The sequence below is a fragment of the Mixophyes fleayi genome, chromosome 3 (assembly GCF_038048845.1).
Source record: "Mixophyes fleayi isolate aMixFle1 chromosome 3, aMixFle1.hap1, whole genome shotgun sequence".
Lineage (NCBI taxonomy): Eukaryota > Metazoa > Chordata > Amphibia > Anura > Limnodynastidae > Mixophyes > Mixophyes fleayi.
In genome coordinates, this window is record NC_134404.1 from 254559029 (window position 1) to 254578486 (window position 19458).

Consider the following 19458-nt stretch of genomic DNA (forward strand, 5'->3'; position numbering starts at 1 on the left):
ACCTTCCTGTGCCTTCAGGTGCTAGACCCTCACACATCAAAAGGTCTAATTAACATGAAATTAATATGGGTCCTTTCTTCAGACAGTCGCAGAATACACAATCCCAAAGAAAGGTACAAAACCCCTAGCAAGTCATTTCCCCACATTATGATACAAAAAATACTTTCTCCGCAAAGGCTTATTGTCTCAGATATATACCTCAGAAATCATGCATTTCCTCTAGCAATGATACAACAACGAATTTCTTCCCCTGGTCTCAGAAATAAATATATCTTTTTTACCAACATACCCACAATATCAAAAATAAGTACATTTTCAATTATATAAATAAACACCCTGCGCTATGTCCTTTAAATAATTTTATACCATAAGTTATTTATAAGTGATTCAGTCACAATTGTGTTTTTATAAAAATATGTGTTTTATTATTGTGACATAAATAACAATTACAATTGAATATATGAGTTCCTTAATGAACAATTATAATTGATAAATATTTATTCTTTAATAACTTTTATTATGATTGCAACATGCAATTGTTTGAATGCAATGTATATTTTGTTTATTTGTTACTAGCCAAGATATGTGTTGCTATAAGCATATACTGTGCATTTGTCACTAATACACCACAGGGCGGAGCATAATTGCATGCATTTTTTTCTGCATATCTCACATTGTGTCCTATTGGCTGGAACGTATAAATAGAAATTCAATGTACACATATATGACACGTTCTTGATAAAGGGACCTCTGTTAGGCACTCTTCGTGTGAGTTAGTCCCCAACTATACAATACAGTTAGAGAGTAGATGAGCTTAACAGAGTTTATCACTACACCTCAATTTGGAATACAGGCAATCAGAGGTGGTGCATGGTGTGTATAAAAATTCTGTATTGCACAAGCATACTTGAAAATGACTGCAGACAGCACAGCATTCATTAGCAGGGCTGGATTAAGGGAATGGAGGCCCCTGGGCTAATGGGCCCCATTCCCCCAAGAGGCCCTCCCCTTTTAGCCGCTCACCACCCCCCCCCCCCGTGAGCCCCCCCATTAGCCGCCTGCTCCCCCCAGACGCTTACCTTTTCCTCCTGTCACTGTAGTCATTCCACAGCGTGCTGTAAGCTTACTGAGGAGATTACTGAATGCCACAGAAGGACTACAGTGACAGGCTCAGCAGCATTGATTGGTCTGGGGGCACCAGACAGATCAATAATGCTGCTGAGCACTTTTAAGAGCCCCCTGGATGCCCGAGGCCCATGGGCTGTAGCCCAGTTAGACCTCGGGTTAATCCGGCCCTGTTTATTGGTGACCGGTATTTGTACAGCCGTGGTATAATGTTTTGATGTCAGGAATAAACAAATGTTAACAGTTTAGACATTAACATGTATTGATACTAGGGATGTGCACCGGCCACTTTTGGTGTCTCGTGTTTTGTGTTTTGGATTCGGATTTGCTTGATGTTTTGGATTCGGATTTGTTTCGCAAAACACCTGTCGAAAGGTTTTGGTTCAGATTTAATGTTTTGGATTCGGATTTATTTTGAAAAAAGCATAAAAAGTTCCAAAATCAAGTTTTTGGGCTTATTTTCACTCCTACGCTATTATTAACCTCAATAACATTCAAAAACAATCATTTCCACTAATTTCCAGTCTATTCTGAACACCCTCACAATATTGTTTTTAGTCCAAAACGTTTCACCGAGGTAGATTTCTGGACTGTACCCAATTTGGTACCGGGGCCACAATATATCACCCTCAACTGGTCTCAATTCCACCAAAAAAGTATCTGGACTGCGTAGTGGAGTGGCCCCACAACTACGATCATTCACTGTTGCTGTACCCAAAAATAATAGGTACTGCTATTAGACTTTTAAATAGCAGTACAAGCTAGATTTTTTAAAGTTTTGGAATATTTTTTTCCAATTATTCTTGGAAAAAATTTTATTATTTTTTTTTAAATTAATTTTTTATAATTTTTTTTATAAATTTAAATTTGTTTTTTTAGAACTTTTGGATAACTTGGAAATAACAATGCCCTTAGCAGAACAGACCACAGGAAATACAGAAAGAAAGAAGGTAGCAATAGAAATGGCAGTTCCTCTTTTTTGGAACTGCAGAAACAGTGATGAAAATGAAGGTGGAGCTGGTGGCATGTCACGGTCCTCTTTAGAGGACAATCTCCTGACCAGCAGGTCTTTGCACCGCTGTAGACTTGTGTCCGCCGGAAACAGAGACACAACATACGCTTTAAACCGAGGATCCAGCATGGTGGCCATAATGTATTCCTCTAACTTTAAAAGAGTGACCACCCTCGGATCCTGGCAAAGCGTACGAAGGGCTTCATCAACAAGAGCTACATGCTTTGTTGAATCACAATGGTTTACCAGCTCCTCCCTCACTTTCTCCAGCTGCTTCTGCAACAGCCTGATCAGGGGAATCACCTGACTCAAGCTGGCAGTGTCGGAACTGACTTCTCGTGTGGCAAGTTCAAACGGCTGCAGAACCTTGCACAACACGGAAATCATTCTCCAGTGCGCTTGACTCAGGCGCATCCCCACTCCTTTTTCTATGTCGTAGGTGGCTGTGTAGGCTTGAATGGCCTTTTGATGCTCCTCCATCCTCTGCAGCATATAGAGGGTGGAGTTCTAGCACGTCACTACCTCTTGTTAATTTAGATTGCAAGGCTTGTAAATACTTTGAAGATAAAAAAAGCAGAGGGCTTGGCTGCAAATGGTGGAAGGAGCCACCTCTTCCCGTACAGTGATGGGAAGGTCAGGCTTCGCAACCACCAACACCCTTGGACTTGCCTTGGGGATTTGTGATAATTTCTCTTTAGAAGGCAGAGTTGTTTGCTGTGTTGTTGCTGACAGCATAACTCTCTTAAATTTTTTGTAGGGGGAGGGAGGAGGGCTTAGTTCATTGGGTGAAGCTGAACCACTAGTCATGAACACGGGCCAGGGCCTAATCCGTTCCTTGCCACTGCGTGTCGTAAATGGCATATTGGCAACTTTACGTTTCTCCTCAGATGATTTTAAGTTTCTCTTTTTGCTACTTTTACTGAACTTGGGCTTTTTGGATTTTACATGCCCTGTACTAGGAGATTGGGCATCGGGCTTGCCAGACGACGTTGATGGCATTTCATCGTCTATGTCATGACTAGTGGCAGCAGCTTCAGCATTAGGAGGAAGTGGGTCTTGATCTTTCCCTACTTTATCCTCCAAATTTTTGTTCTGCATTATATGTAGCACAAGAGAGTGTACCCCGAAGCCACACACACTCGGCAAAGCCTTTAAAAATTATATGCGGCACAGGAGAGTACCACTGAACTTATACTGCAGAATGAGTGAACTTTGTAATATTGCAGTATCAATAGACTTATACTGCAGAATGAGTGAACTTTGTAATATTGCAGTACCACTGGACTTATACTGCAGAATGAGTGAACTTTGTAATATTGCAGTACCACTGGACTTATACTGCAGAATGAGTGAACTTTGTAATATTGCAGTACCAATGGACTTATACTGCAGAATGAGTGAACTTTGTAATATAGCAGTACCAATGGACTTATACTGCAAAATCAGTGAATTTTGTAATATAGCAGTACCACTAGACTTATACTGCTGAATCAGTGAACTTTGTAATATAGCAGTACCAATGGACTTATACTGCAGGATTGTTTTGGGATATTTTTTTTTTTTTTTTTCTAATTACTTTTTTTGTAATTTTTTTTTTAACTTTTTTTGAAATTTTTTATAATTTGGGAATAATGGGGAAATAGCAATGCCCTTAGAAGGACAGAGCACAGGACACAGCACCACTGGACTGAACAGGACACAGCACAGGACCCAGCAGCACCACTGAACTCAGAAGGACAGAGCACAGGACACAGCACCACTGGACTGAACAGGACACAGCACAGGACCCAGCAGCACCACTGAACTCAGAAGGACAAAGCACAGGACACAGCACCACTGGACTGAGCAGAACACAGCACAGCACAGAACTGAACAGCACAGCACAGCACGAGATATAGCAGGACAGAGGACCACCTAACACACCCTCCCTCTACCCTGATCAATGCCCGAGTGAAGATGGCGGCGACTAGCGGGGAATTTATAGGATCCGAGTACCGCGAGATCCGACAGTGGGATTATGACTCAGAGCCTCGGTTTCAGTTTTGCAATTGGCGGGAATACCCGGATCTGTCTCAGATCCGGCTCGGATCGGCAACGTTCGGGTGGGCTCGGATTTCAGAAATCCGAGTGCGCTCATCTCTAATTGATACCATAATTTACAATTACTATATTATGTGACAACCATAGCCCCACAAACACCTTGTAATTTTATGCAAAATATTCACCAAAATATTACAATATAAAGCAGTTATAAGACACCCAACACCAATATATTTTCAAAAACAAGGTAATCATCAGAATTAAATATCGTTTTACGACCTCTATTACTCACACTATATTTAAAGTATGCAAAAATAAACTTGAAAAATGTCTAATGGAAAACATCCTCACATAAAATAGAGGCGTGAAGCAGTCATGCTGGCAAATAAGTAGTATTAGTTGCTTGAGGTATTTGATAAATGTGGCATGGTGTAATTAGGCATGTAGGGTGGTTATCCCAGTGGTAAAAATGGCTTTAGTAGCTTAGGGTGGGTGTAATTGCTATCCTATGGGATACCCATTGTTACCTGATGATTGCCACTGGTTCACATCACTCTGAACTCTTCTGAACTGAAATTCAGATTTTCCCAAGCTTCCAAATGGTGCAGAGTCAGTAATTATCAAGTATCAATTGGGGAATAGTAACTAAATAATTAGAATGATAACCTTTTACGTTAAAGTAATAATAATTCTATTTTTAACATGTTATGCAATGCCCTTCCACAAAATCTTAGTGAAAGGTTTGTACAGTGCTGCAGACCTTTTGTGGCGCCTTATAGATAAAAAATAATAATGGTAATAATAATTGTTAATAGTAACTGGTAGTTGTAGCTATCGATCAATGTTCCACCTTATTAACATAGTAGCCAACTTTGCTTATAACAAATATTCTAAATTTAGCATTTGGGGGAGGGGGTGTTGCCATGTGCCACTTGGGGGAGGGGGGGTTGCCATGTGCCACATTTTGTTTTTGTTTCGATTGTAATTTTTTTAATCAGCCAGGATTCCTAATTGAGCTGCATGTGATATTCATAAAGAACACTGTGTGCAGATATCAACTGGGACAAAATTCAAAATAGTAATTAAATTCTGTTTTAAAGAGCTAATCATCATACTTAAATTTAATCCGCTCAACACATGGCTCACTAGCTGTGGACTTTCTGTACCAACAATGCCTGGTAATGGCTTACACATTATGTGCTGCATTATCTACAGGCTATGTGGTCTTATCTCCAAAATGTCCATTATGTTTCAAATTTGGACACTTACGTGGGTGGTCAGGCTTAACACACAAATCCCATGGGGCTCCATTTGTATGATCAGCCGATTGGCTGGACATTCATAAGAAATTAGGTTCAGATCTTCTTTTCATTCATTACCAATTGAGGTAATTCTCAGTCATCTTTGGTGGCTAGTAGATGCCCAAATGCAGGCATCCTTAGAGAAATAAAAGGATCACTGAATCTAAAATTAAAGCAGCTTCACATTAATGCTCTTCAAAGGGTAACCAATGGATTTTATTCAACCCTTTAATGCTTTTTTGTGAGCTTCTGTTTCTCTGATAAATGTAATCAACTATATCATCTGTAACAGCATTCTATAATTTAGTTAGATAATAGAAAATAAAAGTTGTGCCAAATCCTAGATTTGGTTTAGTATTCCAAATAGTTCTTTCGATTTGAGCAAGATTTGGGTCCTGACAAATCATTAGGATTTTGCCATTTTAATCGAAATCCGGAATTCTTTACAATTTTAATTTTAGAAACATACTGTAGTTATATATTCATGGAGTAAATATCAATTAACTTTGCAATTGTGTTTAAGCTTGTGGTATACATTTTTTGTCCCTATTTACTTTTAGTAAAATATTTAGAGACTTGCTTATAATCTTTCTTGTATTATTTTAAAAATGGGCAGACTTTTTATCTAAATTGGGCTTTGCCATCTATGTTCTATATAAATAAATCTGCACAGCCGCTTGAGGTGGAGATTTTGTGCTGTTTAGTAGTTTGGTTTCCAGTCTTATATAGTCCAAAATTGAGTATTATTTTGAAGAATATCTACAGACCTCTTGGGTAACATGTACTACTCTATTTTTAATGTATAATGTATATTCTGTATAATGCTTCTTCATAAGATAAGCAGCAGTACTTTAATATTTTAATTATATTTTGTTAAAAGCTGACCATATTGCATACAAATGCATATACATATACAAATGTGTACCTTTTAAATAGCTCATCATTCATTATATAGTATGTAATTAAAAATATTTGCATTACATTTTAATAAAATGACACATGACTAGTGACATAATTTGGCAATATTGGAACATAAGGGATTGCATTATAAAGACAATATTGTTGGTTGGGGTATTTTCATTTCTCTCATGATGAACATTTTGTAAAATCAAGTTTTGGCAATGAAAAGTACCCAACTCTTGACAAGTAGACTGGCAGTTGAGTAAAATTTCCCTTCTTAATTACAGAAGGCAGGCACTTCATTAGCAGATATGTACCGCTGCATGTTAATGTGACACCAGATACAACAATTCCTACAGTTATGACCTGTACAAAAACAAAAAGATGTTCATTGTTAATGGTTTAAGATTAACAACATTTTTTGCAATACTAGTACATTTCTAATGCATTCTTATATCATTTTACTTCATTTTTAATTTAAGGCATTTGATGAATTCTAATGTAGAATTCCTTGGTGGCCATAAACAGACAGCATAGTGTAAAATTATTGGCCTACATCTAAATCTTTTTTAAAACTAAGTCATAAGTAGGGTTATGCTACAAAATATAATGAAACTGTATAGCTACTCATGCATGGTATCCTACAGTAAGAAATTCAGATCAAAAGATAATTTACAAAAGTTTTGCTGTTGGACCAGTTTTTATGGGGAAGCACATGGATTTGTGGCCAAACTTTGTAGTCTGAGGGATATAAAAAAAAAAAAAAAATAGCATCTTTTTATGAGAGGAGATGGGCAAATTGGGGGCATTCCCTGCCGAGTGCATGCTAGGTGCATGAATGTGTCTATTTTACTTAGGTACCCAAATGTAAAAATAGCACTTAATTTTCTGGGTCAAAATTATTTAAACGTGATTAGCAATAGAGAAACGTACGTCGGTAGCATTGTATGACGACTGTTAGGAAATCTGTGTAATAAATACTATATCACCGAAAATTCATATAGAATAGACATATACTATGTCACAGAAAATTCATTCATAATAACTCCTTAGAAATACTAATAGAATTGTAACACATTACAACAATTAGTAATCACTGCTCAGAGAAATGACAGGAGGCATACCAACGCTAACAATGAAAATACATTGAATGAAGTTAGGCAATTGCAAATGTGAATTATCATGACAGAAAGCCACAAGTGGTCAGAACTCTGTGTTCGCACAGTGCCGCTTAGAAATTACATGGATTAGTCTTTCTGCATAATAAAGAAATTGTATCATATAGAATCAACTAGAATAGCTAGACCGACAGGGTGAATCTATCATCATCATCACCATTTATTTATATAGCGCCACTAATTCCGCAGCGCTGTACAGAGAACTCCCTCACATTAGTCCCTGCCCCATTGGGGTTTACAATCTAAATTCCCTAACATATACACACACACACACGAGGGTCAATTTGTTAGCAGCCAATTAACCTACCAGTATGTTTTTGGAGTGTGGGAGGAAACCGGAGCACCCGGAGGAAACCCACGCAAACACGGGAAGAACATACAAACTCCTCACAGATGAGGTCATGGTTGGGAATTGAACTCATGACCCCAGTGCTGTAAGGCAGAAGTGCTAACCACTAAGCCTCCGTGCTTAGTGGTTAGTATCACTAATATAAGAGCTGCATTTGTGTAAACCATAATGGTGCTAAGGTGATTCACTAAACTATATTGTAGATGGTGCAGACAGCATGAGAACATCAGTAGAGACAGTGGGGTCTATCTATACAAACAGTTTGGTGACAATCATTATGCATTACTGCAAATTACAACCCTGTAAAGCATCATGCAAAGTCCCCCCTCAAGCACAAACTTTTTTAGTGGGGTCTATCTATAAAAACAGTTTGGTGACAATCATTATGCATTACTGCAAATTACACCCCTGTAAAGCATCATGCAAAGTCCCCCCTCAAGCACAAACTTTTTTTTACTATTTACCAGTAGGGAACCTGCGGATATTTAGTGGATCCCTTGTAACTGCCAGGTGCTGTTGCTCATTCAGGGGTGCGGAGTCTAATGGGTAGGTGGTGTTCGCCAGGGACCACCGCAAGGGGGTATGGACTTAGCTGCCCCTATCCCGCAGGTCGCGGTCCCCTGGATGAGTGCTGGGCAGAGAGATAGGCGGAGCCAGAAGCAGAGGAAAGATGACGGCAGCTCAGAGGAGTAATGGAGGAGTAGAACTATAGCTGACCCGATGCTAGTAACACAGAGCAGCCGCAGGAGAGTCCCTGGGACAGCGGTAGTTCAATCAAGCCAATAGAGGTGTAGAACTATAGCTGGTCCAATGATGGTAACTCAGAGCGACAGCAGGAGGAATCATGAGAGGTAGCGTCCACACTGGAGCAACAGCAGGAGAGTCAGACCGAAGGGAGCCAGGTCTTTACAGAGAGTGTATGAACTCAAAGAACAGGCATCGGACAGGAGTAAGTGGGAGGTTTAAATAGTGTTCCAAAATGCCAGGGCATATGGAGAACAAGTAGAAGGTCATAAGAGAGGGGAGTTGGCTTTGCACATGCGCAGAGCTGGTGCCCGTGTGCGGGTCCTGCATGACACTTTTCTTCTGAATTTGTACAAAAAAAGTGTACGGTTTGTTATATACACCCAAAGAGAAGAGCTCCATTGCTGAAATACAAATACTAGTCCTTGCAGGCTTTTCTTCTGAATGTGTAGTCAAGTGTTATCCAAATGGATTCACAGCAGTACACAGAAGAGCAGGAGCACCAAGCAGCTGCTGCCACCAGTCATGATTATAGTAATCCCTGTACATCATCTGGTAACGCCTATGTAAAAGTACATAGTGTATTTAAGTCAGGCAAACAAAATGTAAAAAAAAACACATTTTAGCTTGGTCAAGAAAAAAAGAGCTGGAATCCAGGCAAAGTTATCTGCAGAAAAAATGAAAAATTGCCAACATACCATTCTACACACACAGTGGCAAAGAAAGAATGAGGCCTTCGCTTTTCTCTATGAGTGTGAGATCTGACATTTTTATTGAGGCATCTTCTTGTAAGGTCAGTCGTGACCAAGCAAGACCTTGTCATTCGGACTCCAAAAGTGGTGCCCAAATACTTTTACGTGTAAAAGCCGAGCTGTGTGCCTGAACAGCCCGAGTGTAGCCGTTAATACACCAATTGAGGATGCCACTTTGGAATTGGAACAGGATGAGGAGAATATTTATGTAGCCGATGCGGGCGCTAATGAGGATGTTGATGAGGATGATGTTGTTTGTGTAAGTCCTGCACCGGCGGAAGCAGTTCTGGCACGTGATAAGAAGAAGGCTATTGTCATGCCTGGACAGAAGACCAAAAAATCCACTTCTTGTGTGTGTTTCACGTATTTTATTCGCTTCTCCAAGAGTTATCAAAATCTTGAAATCGGATCACTACATTTTGGCGACTGTGCTTGATTCTCGGTTTAAGAGCTATGTCTTCTCTTTGTTTCCAACTGAACCAGATCTGAAGAGATGCAAAGAGCTCCTGGTGAGCAAGATGACAGCTCACGGGCTAGATTTACTAAGCTGCGGGTTTGAAAAAGTGGGGATGTTGCCTATAGCAACCAATCAGATTCTAGCTGTCATTTTGTAGAAAGTACTAAATAAATGAAAGCTAGAATCTGATTGGTTGCTATAGGCAACATCCCCACTTTTTCAAACCCGAAGCTTAGTAAATATACCCCCAAGTGTTACATGACAGGACGGCGTCTCCTCCTTCAGTTTCTCACTCAAACTTAGCTTTCCCAAGAGACCTAGGGATGATGCAGATGACTCTGTACCAAATTTTGACATCTGGTATGGTCTAAAAGAATTGACCAAAAAACGTGACACCTCTGCCCTAACTCCACCTGATCCTACTATCAGCATCCAAAGGATGGTGGAGGATTATTTTCACGACAGCATAGAAATAGACACATCAGACATTCCCTTTACATACTGGGAGGAAAAAAAGGGAATTTGGAGACCCATGTACCAACTTGCTTTGCACTGCCTAAGCTGCCCACCCTCCAGTGTGTACTCGGAAAGAGTTTTTAGCACAACCGGGAACCTTGTAAGCAATCGGCGTAGGAGGCTACTTCCTCAAAATGTGGAAAAGATGATGTTTATAAAAATGAACTTCCAAGTTCCACGAGGAAGGCCTTTCCGGCCAATTACATCAAAATACTGAGACTTCTGTAATGGCGGATTCCAGCGGTGATGAATTAATAATGTGTGAGGATGATGTACACACTGATGAGGGTGAGGATGAAGCTGATGATGATGACAACAACATCTTGCCACAGTAGAGTTCATTAACAGCACTGTTACCTTAGGTGGCTTAAGGCCATTGTTACCTTGTTTTGTGGGGGCCCAATCAAACTAAGCACTTCAGCCACAAGGAGTGGCACTTTTGTGGCTGAAGTGCTTGGTTTGTTAAAGTGTGCATGTCCTTTTTAAGATCCAACATAAGGGTGGGTGGGAGGACCCAAGGACAATTCCCCCTTGCACCATTTTTCCTTTTAGTAACCGCTGTGTGCCAATGTTGCCTACATGTGCTATATATTGTTGTGTGCTTAGCAAAAATCTTAGACACCAACTGATGATGCAGATGACTCAGCACAACATTTTGACATCTGGGGGTAAATGTATCATCCTCCGATTTTTTCAACTCGCCGGAAATCGGCGACTTTACAAGCCATCGCCGCTTTAAATTTTACCTGCAAAGGCAAACTTACATTTACCCCCTGGTCTTGTCTACTGTAAAAGAATTGACCAGAATTAGTAACACCTCTGCTGTAACTCCACCTGATTCTACTATCAACATCCAAAGAATGGTGGAGGATTATTTTAAATTTTTTGAAACCGTATAAAAAGACAACAGTTTTATTAACAAAGAACAAGCTTTCTTTCAGAAGTAATGTAAGCATGGATATCTAAATAGACATGTATATGTATTACCTTCCACTTTGCTGCTGTTTCATCAAGTGTTTATAATCTGCACCTTACATCAAAGGTATCTAACTAGATAATAATTTTGTGGGAATTGGGGCTGATTCGAAGCTCACTGATGAATTGGCTTTTTGCTGGATATTACAATGGCTCTTTTTAGTGCATTGTCTGGTACCCTGGATTGGTGTGAGTCTGATAAAAGCACGCATCCCGGGGGGGGTCAGCGCTCATTGCCATGAATTAACTGTAGAATTACCTCACTTATCCAAGAAACAGGTGGAGCGATCAAATGAATCATAACTGGTTTCATGATCCAAGGACAATTCCATCTTGCCCCACTTTTCTTTTCTGCCACTGCTGATTGCCAATGTGTCCTAGATGTGGTAGGAACTGCCTTGTGCTGCAGTAATTGTTCGAAAGTGTATGAAAATAGTATTATGACCTGTGAGGTGGTCAAAATTGACTGTAAATTACTTGAAATTAGTGTTATTGAGGTTAATAATAATGTAGGATCAAAAAAAAGAGCAAAATTATGTGATTTTAGCATTATTTTAGCAATTTTTCTAAAAAAATGCAGATCCAAAACCAAATCCAAAGCTAAAACACACGAGGGTGGTTTTTCCAAAACCAAAACCAAAACATTAAGCTAATTCAGATCCAAAACCAAAACCAGCATCTCTAATTAGAGCTACTCTAATTGTCCTACTCTGGGGGAGTACCACCCATCTATCCATATAAGATATAATGAGACATCATTAATAAATGTGGTTTGTGATACTAGTTAGCATAAACACATAACTACAAGGTAACCTAATTCAATTATTTAGATATATAAAAATAGCACTTGTGATGATTACCTTCTTTTGCCACTTCCAGCGCAGAATAACTTCATGGTATCGTATTCTACTAAAAGTTACCTAAAAGAAAAAAAAATTGACAAAGCAAGTATTTTTATAGTGTTTTTAGCAATTGTAATATTGTGGGGCCATCGGTTTGACTCTCTGTATGGAGTTTGTATGGGAAGTATAGAGTAGCTAGCTCATTGGCGTAATGGTGGATAAAGAAATTAACTTATAAATTCCACTTCACTATTACACCCCTGAATGTTCATGTAAAAATATTATATATTATAAACTGCAACATGTACACTACATTTTAAAATTATTATTTTTAAAACATTTTTTGCAATTAATTGATATTGGTTAAATAAATGTACAGCTTATGTAATGATAAAGTGAACATATTGTTATAATAATGTGGGATATTTTTCCCATAATAGAACATAAGTATCATATGTTCATGGCATAACAGTTTGTTTACAAGATTAGAAAAATAAATCTTCTTAAATTAAATAGATATTAACATATATAAACATATATTGATAAACTGGTATTTTATATTATTTTATAAAAAATTTAGGATAGGGAATGTGGGAGAAAAGGAGAGCTGGGGAGGAAAAGTAGGGGGAAGGATGGAGGAACCGGATTGTGTTAAACGAGGATATTGAGATAATATTGGACAATGGCTTTTGGAAGGAAACAGGTTTCAGTTATTCCAAAGGTTATATATAGGTGTTTCTTTGAATTCTAGCCATTTGAACCATAGTAGCTAATATTCTTGGAACTTCTCTTTAGATTTCTACATGTCAATGAACAATCTGATCAATTTATCAAATCGCTTAAACCATTCTTTATAGGATGGTGGCATTGGGAATTTCCAGTGAACTGATATTACAGACTTTGCTGCGCAATTGAGGTTTTTCAAGGTGGACTTTTATATTGGGAAATGGGTAAGCTAGAATCATTAAGCAACCAAAGTTTGGGCCCTTGGGTACCTCTATTCCCATAATTGTTTTGGAAAAAACTATTACATCATCCCAGAAACAGAGAAGGACTGTGCAATACCACCAAGGAGTAAATGTATTAAGCAGAGGACTCTGCAAGTCACCAATATTTTTCAAGTTTTGCCTTGCAAGCCATTGCCGTTTTAAAATTTCCCTTGCAAAGTCGCTGAATATCGACGACTTGCTGAATCCACTGCTTAATACATTCACCCCCAGATGTGTAGTTGGGTACCGGGAGCCTATTGGCATCTCCAACATAGGTTGGGGATACCAAGATACATATTAATTAGTCAGTAAACTAGGGCATCGATACCAATGAGTCAGGACTTTGTATTGGGTTTCGATTACTTGAGTTCTAATTGAGCTGAGGTGTGTACATTGGAAAATGTTTTTCCAATTTTAATTAGGGATGACAATTTCATGATCCCAATCTCTGGTGAAATTCAGTAAGGATCTAAAGGTATGTTCAATTAGAATCTTATAGATAGAAGACATTGTATGCTTAGAAGGGCCGGACTGGCCATCTGGCACATGCCCGCCGAGCAGCAACACTCTGCGCGCTGCTCGGCGGACGGAGAATCAGTGACAGTCGCCTATGCGACCAATCACATGGGACGGCACCTGTCACGTGGTGCTGTCCCATGTGATTGGTCGCATAGGCGGCTGTCACTGATTCTCCGCCTGCCGAGCAGCGCGCAGAGTGTTGTTGCTGGATGTAAAAAGGTAAGTGTGTCTGTGTGTGTAAGTAATAGTGGGGCTAACAAACAGTGAGGCAAACTGGGGCTAAAACAAACTGAGGCAAACAAACAGTGGAGCAAACTGGGGATAAAACAAACTGGGGCAAACAAACAGTGGGGCTAACAAACAGTGGGGCTAACAAACAGTGGGGCAAACTGGAGCTAAAACAAACAGTGGGGCAAACTGGAGCAAAAACAGTGGAGAAAACAGTGTGTCTAATAGTGTGTCTAATAGTGGGGTTAATAGTGTGGCTGTGGGGTCCCATGTTGCTATAGTGTGCGTGTGTGTTTGGTCATGTTCATATAGTGTGCGTGCGCAGTATTTTAATATAATATGTGAGATAAGGGAGGATCTTAATATAGTGTGGGAGGTGGGCTATTTATTAAATGTGAATATGAATTATTTGTTGGGGATGGTTGGAGTTTTCTAAATCTCATGTACCCCATTTTTTTTCAAAATAGGGCATCCAATATTCCAGGATCAAGACAAGAAAGAACTGAGCTAAAGAAACCAGCTGCTACAAGTGGTGAAAGTGAGCAAGACAGGTAGGAGAGAGCAGGACAATCTGCCAACTGTCCTAAATTTGGGTGACTGTCTCACATAGTCAGGATTTGGTTTGACTGGGAGGACAGTTGGGAGGTATGTCCCGCTTCACTACGTACTGCTTGTGAAGGCAAAGCTGTGTGCTTCTAACAGTAGTGTACACAGTATTGCCTGTGTATTTGTCTAAAATGATAACCATGTTACATAATAGGGCCCTGCTGTCTTAAATACCCAGGGTCACCTGTGCCTTAATCCAGCTCTGGTTAGGGGAAAGGAACTGATAGCTGCTCTCAGTTCCCGGACAGGACACAGCCTGCAGCAAGCCGAGATTTTGTAATCTCGTGAGACAAAGAGCTTCCCTGCTCACTCTGCAGGAAGTTCCCACCCTTATGGATGTCAGCAGCACCAGAAGCATAGATAAATGTAATGTTTTATTATAATGTATGTATCAAAGCCCCATGTTGGCCACACCCACAACACAATGCGGTCACACCCTTTTCGGCGCCGCCGCTGTGCGGCGGTACACAATTTCTTTCATGCTTGAACTAAGGTGGGCCTGTGTATTTTAGATGCCAGGGCTGATTTTTAGTCCCAGTCCGCCCCTGATGCTTAGGGTATTGGGTCTCTATGCATTGAGACTCAAATAATGTTGGTTTTCTTCCAGCCATCAAGTAAATCTGAGAGGAGTTTAAAAAGTATTTTAATTGTAAGTATCTCCATATTTCAGAGTTAGGTAAGGTCCAGTTTGTTTGGATGTCTGTAAATGGCATGACACCAGATGCATCTGTCTGTCACAATAATAACTTTAGATAATATATTGACTGACTGATATTGGCGCAACTAGACAGGGAGGTGCGGAATCCAATGCACCACCGGTATTCACCAGGGACCACCACCGCAAGGAGGTATGGACTTGGCTGTGTGAGGTGCGCAGGACGCGGTTCTCTGGGCTAGTTATCAGTGCAGCGGAAGAGAACAGGAATAGTCATATGGTCTGGGTCAAATACCAAACGATAGTGCAGTACACAAGGGTGGTTAAGAGGGAACGTCAGAAGCAAGCCAGAGGTCGGAATTCAAATATCAACAGAGCCAAATCGCAGGACAAAAAGGAAGGTCAGAAACAAGCCAGGAGTCAGGAAGCAATATACCAATAACAGGAGCAAGGGAACAGGACAAAGCACGCTGGAGTTGGTGAACCCGGAAGTACGTCCCGTTGAAAGGCAATGGGACGAGATCTGCTCTGAGAGACAGGCATCCGTCCCCAGCACCTATACACAGTGCAGGGACGGCACCTGACACCACGGCTAGCCGACACTCGAAACTCCCACCTCAGTCCATCAGACAAAGGCTGTTTTTGATTGCCCGAAAGAAAAGTCTTTGTTGTTAAGTATTGGAGTTAGTGGACAGATCGGGGAGGATATGTGTGGGACTTCTCGAAGTCTGGACCATCTTTAAAAAGTTGGGGTGATTGTTGTGTGATGAAGGGTTGTTTTCCCAGGAATGTGATTAATGGAAGTGTTCAGCGTGTATCCTTCTATCCAAACCCATTATTTAATGGAGATGTAGAGAGAGGGACAGAGGGAGAGAGGAAGAGGGAGGGAGGGAGGTATTGTATTTCTTAACAGACCCTTTTACCTTTTGTTTGAGCATTTCATAATATGCAGTCTGTTATTCACTGTAGCACGCAAAAGAAACATAATGTGCATTTAAAAGCAAAAAAAAACACAGAATTTGAGCATATGCACATCCGTATTCAACTACAAGTGGACTTTAAAAATGCCTTTTGTTGAATACAGATATAGGTACGCTTTGTCTATACAACACAACACACATTAGGAATTATACATATGTCCATATGAAGTCCCAGTAGAACGCACACAAAAAAAAAGTATTCAATTATTGTTACCTGTTAATAATATAGGGCCTGATTCATTAAGGAACTTAGGCAAGAATTGAGTAAGTTTTATTGCTTAAGTTTTCTGGACAAAGCCATATTACAATGCAAGGGGTGCAAATTAGTTTATTATTTTACACATAAGGAAAATAATGTTTTGTTTTTTTCATGTAGCACACATGTAAAAGATTTGTTTTGTTGATGTTTATTTTCCCTCCCGTGGAGGAAAAAAACAAAAGAGAAAAACAAAGCAGCTGCTGCTAACTAAGACATTAGAAATATCAGGAATTGGCTGGTCATGCATGTTAAGGGAGTCACATTGGTTTTAATAGCAGCCAGTACACAACTTTTGAGTGGGCATTTGGGGGAGGAGAAGACTCCAAATCGGGTGCTCCTGAGGTTTTACAGGCCAGAAATCCACATGGCCATCAAGAGATACTGTCAAGCCTGCCCAGTGTGCTAGTAGACTGCTCCTAAACCAGACTATTGAGCTTCCATGGTACCTCTCCCTATAATTCCATGGATTTAGTAGGTCTCTTGGAGAAGTCTGCCCGAGTGCATCAATATGTATCGGTTGTTTTTCTTAAATCAAGTACTATTGCAAAAGAGTTACTATTATTTCTCCTGGTATCTTAAGGAAGGATTTTACTCACAGGTGCACAATATGGGTGTGATTGCTGAGGTGTGCTTGTTAAGAATAAAAGGATTGTGGGAACTGGTGGCCAGGGCTCCTATAGCTGAAGAGCAGCCAGACGATAGCTAGGCCTCGTGGGTTTAGTTAGTGTCAGGAAGTCGTGGAACATTTAAGAATTGTGTTACAGTGTTGTTGTGACAAAATAAAACAGAAACTGGTCAAGAAGACCGGAGTAACGAGTCACTCATTCAGTAATTCTTACACTACGAATTGCATCATTTTGTCCCTGTCCCCGTCTTGCAATGTCACAAAAGTCAAAATGATGCAGTTTGCAATGCCTCTCACCTCCGCACCGGACACTTGATCTCTCCTTCGGGTCTCCCGGAGTGGAGTAATTAAAGGTTGGCAAGTATGGAATAAACTGGATGGGTAATTTAAATTGGATGTGAGGTGTATACTGAATGCAGCACATGATTGGACAAGAGGCATAGCTATAGAACACGCATTACCAAGAACTGCTGCAGCCTTCACATCATTCTCCTATTTAACAGGGGAAGTCGGATGCCCTTGGGTGAATGATTTCTATAAGCTTTTTTTCTTTTGCATTGTAAGGCACATTATTAAACATTTGGTATTATTACAAGATAGAATATGATTAATTATTAAATATCTTACCATTGAATAAAGTGGAATGAAGGTGGAAGGCATAAGAAAGTTAAGGAAGTTGTCTAAGTATTTTCGAAATAGAAACCACTTTGAATTGACATGAGACCGCATCTGTTAAGAAACAATAATACAACCAGTTTAATGGAAAATATATTTTTTTAATGTGTTAATGTAAAATTTTAAAGTATTGCAAAAAAAACAATTTAACTTCGGCCAGCCTCTGCTGCCTTTTATGTAGTTGATTGCCATTGTCTTATCTATAATTATCCAGATCTCAAGCCTGTCTGCTACATATGTATGCATACACGGTCATCTTAGAGTTGTGAACACATGCAATTTGTATAGTGTAATAGAGACCATTGATACCTATACTCATGGTCCCTGACCATTCATTTCATAATATGTCTGAAAATGCTATGAGCTAAATGTACATTATGAAGTGTAGTGACAAGGAGCCCTTAATGTCTCCTTTCCAGCTTCTAGTTAACCTCTATTTCATATATGGTTGTCTCATATTATCCACAATCTCATCCCCTGAAATGTCAGACTGCTAACGGATCTGACTGTCTTTCAGCAGTCTCCTCTCTAATGTCTACCAGATCTTTTGAGTCAGCGCAGGGAGAATTACTGGTGTCTGAAAAACCCTCTCAAAACCATACTTACGTACTGTCTTAAGTATTAAGAAAAGCAGATGACATGGTAGAAACACAATGGCTGCTTTTTGCAAGTAGTGTGATTTGTAAAGTTTTCCAAAGCAGCATATATATGTTGTATGTAATATTTGTACAGTATGTATATGCATTAAATATGAATATATTGGTGAAAAGTAAAGTTGGAAACTTCCCTCCCAAATTCCTGTATTTGCCCGATATCAGTTTCATGTTTTCTTTCAGTATTACTTTATTTCACTAGGTATTTCAGTTCTTTCATTCTCAAACTCCAGCAGACACAAGTATTTAATAGGCATTGGAAAACGTAATGCAATATAAGACACTTTTTAAAACAGAAAGTTAAGTGTTGTACAACATGTTCAGCATTGAGTTGTGTCCTCAATATTCACTGTTGTTAAATGGATCTTCTGCTCATCACTTACAACACCCGTTTATTTCCATTCATTAAGAAACATTTACAAACTGCAAAAAGTGCATACCTGTAACACTTCATGTGTGCAAATACTCCTAATGTATGCATAGTACATTTCATAGTACATGCCCACTGCAGGTCTTTGTAATCACATATGTAAAATCAACCTGCACCTAGCTCTGCTGGAATGGGGCTAAATCTAGAGGTGCAGTAGTTAGGAAATGTCATTCTTGCCCATTATTTATGTGCTGCATGCAAATGTGGCAGTGCAAGAAATTGCATTTGTACCCCTTGCATCACGACATGAATTGTCAAGGCACAAATTTGTACCCTTTAATTGGATTTGATCCTAACTCTAACTAAGGCCTATAACAGATATGCTCTGTGTTTTGATACATTATGATATTTATATTCGGTGGCCAAGTATGATTAAATTTAAGTGTTGTAAATTTAGTCTTTTGTAATTTACTATTTGCTTAAAATGTTTTTATAAACTGAAGATGTCGCTTTCGCTGTTTGTTTCCACACAGAGAATAATTGAGTGACTAGAAGAAATCCACAGACAGTAATATAATTTAAAAAAAATCAACATAATGATATAAAGGACAATGGACTCCCTAATTTAAATTATATGGATATTTGAATACTCCTCACTGAGGGGGTTCTGTGAGCAAATGAGAGCATCAGTCTTTAGGATGAGTGTTT

At 39.5% G+C, this 19458-nt stretch overlaps 1 protein-coding gene across 2 annotated transcripts in view; it reads right to left on the reverse strand.

Annotated features, from left to right (window-relative positions):
- Positions 1–4093: 4093 nt before the first annotated feature.
- KMO (kynurenine 3-monooxygenase) overlaps positions 4094–19458 on the reverse strand; it is a 106561-nt gene continuing 91196 nt past the window's right edge. For both annotated transcript variants that reach the window (XM_075200697.1, XM_075200698.1), the window contains exons 14-16: positions 17680–17781; positions 12210–12269; positions 4094–6744 (exon numbers count right to left, since the gene is read on the reverse strand). In XM_075200697.1, coding sequence (XP_075056798.1) covers positions 6565–6744; positions 12210–12269; positions 17680–17781 — 342 coding nt within the window. In that variant the 3' untranslated portion in view covers positions 4094–6564. The remainder of the gene's footprint in view (positions 6745–12209; positions 12270–17679; positions 17782–19458) is intronic.